Here is a 5,869-nt window from a genome sequence, read left to right on the forward strand (position 1 = left end):
TTAAAAAGTCCATTATGGTGCGGGGAAAGAGGGGGCTAGAGGGTGGGTTGCCGAATGAGTCAAAAAACTCGGAGGTCCCGGGGTCGCTGAGATAAATCGCCAGCCAGTGTTCTCCAGGGAGGTCGTGGGGATGCGTGTTCACCACTAAAGAGACGGGCCTCCGGGACAGCCTTTCAACAGGCAGCTGATCGCTGGGGAAGACGTTCAAGAAGCTTTTTCGGGTGTGGGGATTGTTTAGTAAGACGCGTGTTAGCTGGACGGTATCCATGTTACATATAGTCAAAGAGCACGTTGCGGTTTTGGTTGATCTCGATGACGTTGTCAAACACCCCGTACACGATCAAATTCACAGTTTGGGGGAGCGCGTCCGCAAAGCGTATTTCGGCTCTCAGGTTTCCCGTTTTGATCAGGGAGTAATGGTCCGCACATTCCTGATCGGGGGAGAGGTCAAAGGCGAACAGAGTGTACCCGTTCCGATACTCGTCACGATCTATCAAGAGCGGCCTATCCTGAAGATGCTTCCCAGCCGTTTGCACTAAACTCATGTATTCTCTCACGTTGTTCCCGGCAGCAAAGTCGGGCTGGAAGGGTTTTGGGGGGATCTGCTCACCATCCACATATAGGGCCGCAAAGTTGATGTTGTAATCTTTAAAGTGGAAAGGGTTTTTGGCGAAGCTGCCACTGAAAGCGTCATTGTCCACCAGAGCCATGACCACCATTTTGGGGAGCTGCCCCAAAAACAAGTTGTCTTGGTTGCTTACACGGGCTCCTGCAGAGATACTGAACACTTTCATGCTGACACGGTCCACAGGGTATTTTGCTGTGGAGGTCATCAGCGCTTCAGCATGGGCCAGTCGGACAACCGGGGAGACCCTCACTTTTTTCACAAAGAGAGAGGCCGAATCCAACTGTAGCTTAAAACGTGCAGCGTCTCCCGCGCCGCTCATCAAGCAGAAGGCGTCCCTGCTGCGGGTTAGTTTGATTTTCACATCCACCCCATTTAGTAGCAGTTTTTCTTGAAAAAATAGGTCCGCGTGGAGATGACCTAAAAGGTCTATCACCCTGCTCTCGGCCGTTAGTTCTGCTCTCTTGGCAAATCCCTTGTTGACGGGGTTTGCCAGGATGGTGGACTCGTGGTGGCCAGCCGTATCCTTATAAAAACCACCCGCTGAAAATTGTGTGGCTAGGGTTTCCCCGCTGTAATTGAGCAGAGTTTCAATCATCGCCCTATAGGGGTAGCAATTATTGCTCTGGCTGATCAGCCGATCTCCGACCGTCACATCCAACTGACTGAATATGGATGCTATAGGGTAGTTCACCAGCGCCACTCTAGCGTCAGCAGGGAGGTCCGTGCCGTCTTCTCGAGTAATTTTGCATTTCGCGTAGAGAAGTGTATTGTTTAAATCGATGTAATCTTCCCCGTTGCCGGCTATGTAGAACTCTAGAGGTGCGGACCCCGTAAGGGCTGATAGGGGTGGGACTTCGATATACAGACTTTTCTCGATGCATGTTTGTGTCGGGGCTATCTGGAACAGATCGAGCTCCGACTTCACACACTCTTCCGAGCCGCAGTGTATGAACGCCATGGTCGTTTATAAAGCGTCTTCGAGTCCCCCGTGAGAAGTCCTCTTCTTCTTCTTCCTCTTTCCTCCCCTCTTCCTCGAGGCTTTCTGCTTCTTGGGGCCCCCGCGGCTTCTTTTAACGGGTCTCGGGGGGCCGCCGCGTGTAGTAGACCGTTTTCTTTTAAGGCCGCCCCTTCTTTTAAGATACAGAAAGCCCGATCCCTCCTGGGGGTCGAGTTTATTCATAACTCGACGTGTCACGTGGCTCACGACATCTTGAGCAATATTGTGAGCCGCTGTTTTCAAGTGCGGCTTGACGATAGCCGCCCCTTGTTTAAAAAGCGGCACGGCCATTCGGAAAAGCCTCCGAAAAATCCCTCCAATTCCTGACCCATACATAACGGGCGCACCGTGAAATCCAGGGAGAGCGTAACCGGCCTGTGAACGGTAATAGCCCCTAAACATCGCGGGGTCCCCATAATCTTTCACAATCACCATTTTTTCCGCGGTCGTAAGTGCAACCTTACGATGACCTTGCCGTAGCGGAATGACACGTGTTGATTCTGATCCGTCTTTATTTCTACGCGGATCGTTTCGATGTGTTGTTTGTTGACGGGGACGTAGTGGGGCTCATCATAGATGACTGTGACAAAATCGTGAGTTTTCCCTCTTATCGGAACACAACGTAGAAGGGGCGCTGCCGTGTCCCCTACCAGCTGGTGTTCTATGATATCCGTATATAGGTACAGAGAATTAAACCCCTTGGTAATATCTGTTGCGTGTTGAATGTTTTTGAACGGGACGTTAGCGGGAGTCCCCAGGAGCAGCGCTAATTCTTCACCCACGATGAAGTGCGTAATGCTCGAACCGATAAATCTAGTTTTCCCCGTTGTTTGGTCATAAAGGAAACGCACATCGGGGGGAGTGTCGGCGTGTTTCCGTACCGCCGTCTGCATGGCGTCTAATATATGGCGGACGTCTTCGTAATACCCCTGCTTCACCTGGAATTCGTTTCTAGCAGTCTCGGTACAGATTTGGAACATCTGCGGCTTACTGATTGTGTACCATGTGCGGGGATACTGAATTTCCGCCAACCCCACTTCCCACTCCCCCCTCAAATCCAGAGGCTTAAACAAGCGCACCGTGAAAGCCGAACTGGTGTTTTCAGGAAATAGGTTCTTAGAAGCGTTGCTGGGCAGCGTGATGTAAAAACCGTCATCTTCCATCCTGTTCAACGATGTCTTCAGCGGGGACCCAGCTGTTAAATTTTGGTGGCCACCCCCTCCACTTCACTAAGATCTGCTTCTGTTTCTTGTTTGTCCGGGTTTTTATAATTTTCTCTATCTTGTATGTTCTGTCTTTCCAACGCGCCACTTTCTGCAACTCCTCCGTGTAAAACCCCCCGAGGATCGGTTCACCGTCAAAATCTACCAGGTGGTACACGGGCCTCTCGCCCCTCCCCCCCACCTCTTCTATAATAAAAATTTCATCTGTGAAATTCTGTTCATAACCCTTCTCGAATGTCCCCTTTGTTCTAGAGACCCTCACGCGGTCCCCTTTTCTAAACAGGACTCGTGTTTCTTTTTTGGGAGACCCTAGGACCGCACCATACACGCGCCTCCACACCGTAAGCGCGTTAGAGGGTTTGACATCTACAGGCCGCGTCTGAATAGTTCTGTGGTGACTATGATTATAACTTTTGACTAGATCTTGTAACACATCCGTATACTTAAAAGTGTTATTGTGTGTAAAATATCTCCACATCCTGGTCTTTAAAGTTCTATTAAACCTCTCCACTACTGCCGCCTTCACATCGTTGTTGGTGACAAAATGGCGAACTCCGTGTTGCTTTAACAGAGCACTCACTTTTTTATTGAGAAACTCCTTGCCCCTGTCAGTTTGCAGTTTCTGAGGGACCCTCCCTGATCCTCTGAAAATGCTTTTAAAAGCGGTTGCAACCTCGGTACCACCCTTGTCTTTCAGAGGCACCACCCACGCGTATTTAGACAGGATGTCTATTACTGTCAGAATATATTTATAGCCCCCGTTGTAATTCAAATATTGCTGCATATCTACCAAATCCGCCTGCCACTGCTCGTCGACATTCCCCACGATTACCTTGTTCCTTTTGAAGCGCACCCTGATCGGTTTATGCAAGCTGTATGCGTCCTGATCATCCAACCACTCTTTCACCTCATTTCTGCTCAGCTTATACCCCTTCTTAGAGGCTGCCTGAAATAACGGCTCGATACCCCCAAAACTTCCAACCTCCCGCGGATTATAATAAATCCCTTTTAACACATCCCCGTGACGCGTCATGACAGTTTGTTCACTTTTGCCACAATGAAAGGTTTTTTTATTAGGCTGCATATATATACAGAAAAAAAAAAATGCGATCTTCACTCTGACTCGTTCTGATTCTCATCTTTTTCTCTGAGTTGATTCTGCTTCTCAGCACGCTCCATCACTTTCCTTTGCAGAAATTTACACAGGTCTGCCCCCTTTACTTCAAACACCGTAAACTTTGGAACATCTACAGACGCGCCTTGGGCACCGTATCCCTCCTTTTGAAACAGGGCGACCAGTCCGCAGCGGTAGCAACAGCCTGGGTTTATCTCCTCGCTAACGCATCTGGCCAGTAGTGCGAAATCAACGGGTCTGTCCCACACCTGTGTTCAAAGAAGAAAACACATTTTTTAGTTCAAATAGCGCTTTGTTACATTCACACAGCTGGTGCAGTTTTATTACACTTACATCAGGGAATAAAGCCTCAATGCAGGGGCGGGCGTCTTCTTCTTCTTCCCCCTCCTTGTCCGGATCAGCATCCGTTGGCTGTTCAGGTGTTTGCGCTTCATCAACCGGGGGTTCCCTCGCCTTTTCCGCGGCTTCATGCTCCGTGTCTGCTCCGGAATCTCCAGAGGTATCCGTCATGTCCGGTCCGGAATCACAGGCGGTACCGTGCTCGGCATCTGCTAGGGAATCTTCCTTACGATCCTTCTTTACAGATTGCATGTTATATATGGTCATGCATTCCCAGCAGCAACTTGGTTCCGGCTTCACAGGGACGACATCCGCCACCTCCGAATATGCTCGAGTTTTCCCTACCTTGTCAGGGAAAAAGTGGCTAAGTCTTTCTATTTCCCTTCTAGACATCAGCATCCCCCACCCCTTAAATAAAAAAGACTTACACCCGGATATAAATCTCGCACGCAGGGAGGTTGTGGGCGTTCCATTTTCTTTCTCACCCAGCTGCGTTCTTGATACCACGCTATTTCTCCACAATAATCACAACATGAAGGATTCACTTTCTCATGCGCAACTTCCACAATTTGTATAAACTGTTCCCACCTCACATCGTCATAGTCGTTCTGCAAGAGAAAAAACAACGATGTTTATCCTGTCCCCCGCACTGTTGTGATCTTTCCAACGTTCCCGCCGCTACTTACCATCTCTAGGTAATATTCGACACACACTATACTTTCTTCTTCATCATCATCTTCTTCTTCCTTCGCCTCCTCTTCCTCATCCTGTCCCATCTTCTTGTGTGTCATGTTTTTCACACAACTACTCTCTTGACAATATGTTATCGCTGTACAGAATTTACAACAGCTTGTTCCCACTCTACTATGCGCCAATTCCATAATTTGAGCAATCAGTCTCCAATACAATCCTTCATCCTCCATCTGCAAGAGAAAAAACACAATTCTAAATATTTCCAGCCCCACCCTCGCTATCAACAGCATCCCCGTTCTCTTTGTGCTACTTACATCCTCTACCCAATTCTGAACACACTGCGCCCATTCCTCTTCTTCCTCATCCTCGGCTTCATCTTTTCCCTCATCATGTCCAGGCTCCTCGCCATAGCTTTTGGGTGAAAGATGCATCATCTCCTCATAAACAGGTTCCTCACCAGAGTTCATATTCTCAGGAACAGCCTGTTCCAAAGCAGGAACCCCGTCGGCCTCCACAGCATTCATTTCTTCATAAAATGATGGTTCAACAGAGCCGGGAAACCATAAGCAACAAACACAGGCCATGGAGTGGGAGCTGGGAGTCTCCCTATTTTAAAGAGTTCCGTGAGAAAGCACCACCTGCACTCATTGGTGTATTTAAATGTCGCATGGGACACGCCCTGTGACAACCGGAGGTTGCCTGCAACATTTCAAATATAGTGTACAACGACATTTCTTTGCATTGAAGTGTGAGGGGAAGCAAATAGACACATCTAAAATGCTGTTAGGTGTTTTACATTGTGCATGCCTGCACACTGGGGAGAAATAAGCCTTTTTTCTCAGAAGGGGAGTGGG

General features: G+C 48.7%; 2 protein-coding genes across 2 annotated transcripts; both read right to left on the minus strand.

Annotated features, from left to right (window-relative positions):
- Positions 1-269: 269 nt before the first annotated feature.
- On the minus strand, positions 270-1,586 carry LOC132589718 (uncharacterized protein F54H12.2-like). The gene has a single exon (XM_060262444.1). The coding sequence runs from the start codon at positions 1,584-1,586 to the stop codon at positions 270-272; it is 1,317 nt and encodes a 438-aa protein (XP_060118427.1).
- A 2,315-nt stretch (positions 1,587-3,901) lies between these two features.
- LOC132589946 (uncharacterized) lies at positions 3,902-5,539 on the minus strand. Its single transcript, XM_060262749.1, has 5 exons — positions 5,330-5,539; positions 5,009-5,245; positions 4,751-4,930; positions 4,317-4,667; positions 3,902-4,231 (listed from the first exon to the last, which is right to left on the minus strand). The coding sequence occupies exons 1-5, from the start codon at positions 5,537-5,539 to the stop codon at positions 3,962-3,964; spliced, it is 1,248 nt and encodes a 415-aa protein (XP_060118732.1). The 3' UTR covers positions 3,902-3,961.
- Between the last annotated feature and the right edge of the window lie 330 nt (positions 5,540-5,869).

This window comes from Heteronotia binoei, chromosome 21 (assembly GCF_032191835.1).
Source record: "Heteronotia binoei isolate CCM8104 ecotype False Entrance Well chromosome 21, APGP_CSIRO_Hbin_v1, whole genome shotgun sequence".
Classification (NCBI taxonomy): Eukaryota; Metazoa; Chordata; class Lepidosauria; order Squamata; family Gekkonidae; genus Heteronotia; species Heteronotia binoei.

What these genes read in the sequence shown, in the direction of transcription:
- LOC132589946 (XM_060262749.1), bottom strand. Translation starts at nt 5,539, where the DNA reads ATGAATGCTGTGGAGGCCGACGGGGTTCCTGCTTTGGAACAGGCTGTT. An exon ending in TTCAGAATTGGGTAGAGGAT is followed by an intron (nt 5,246 to 5,329) that starts GTAAGTAGCACA and finishes TTTCTCTTGCAG; the next exon opens with ATGGAGGATGAAGGATTGTA. An exon ending in TTGAGGCTTTATTCCCTGAT is followed by an intron (nt 4,232 to 4,316) that starts GTAAGTGTAATA and finishes CTTTGAACACAG; the next exon opens with GTGTGGGACAGACCCGTTGA.
- LOC132589718 (XM_060262444.1), bottom strand. Translation starts at nt 1,586, where the DNA reads ATGGCGTTCATACACTGCGGCTCGGAAGAGTGTGTGAAGTCGGAGCTC.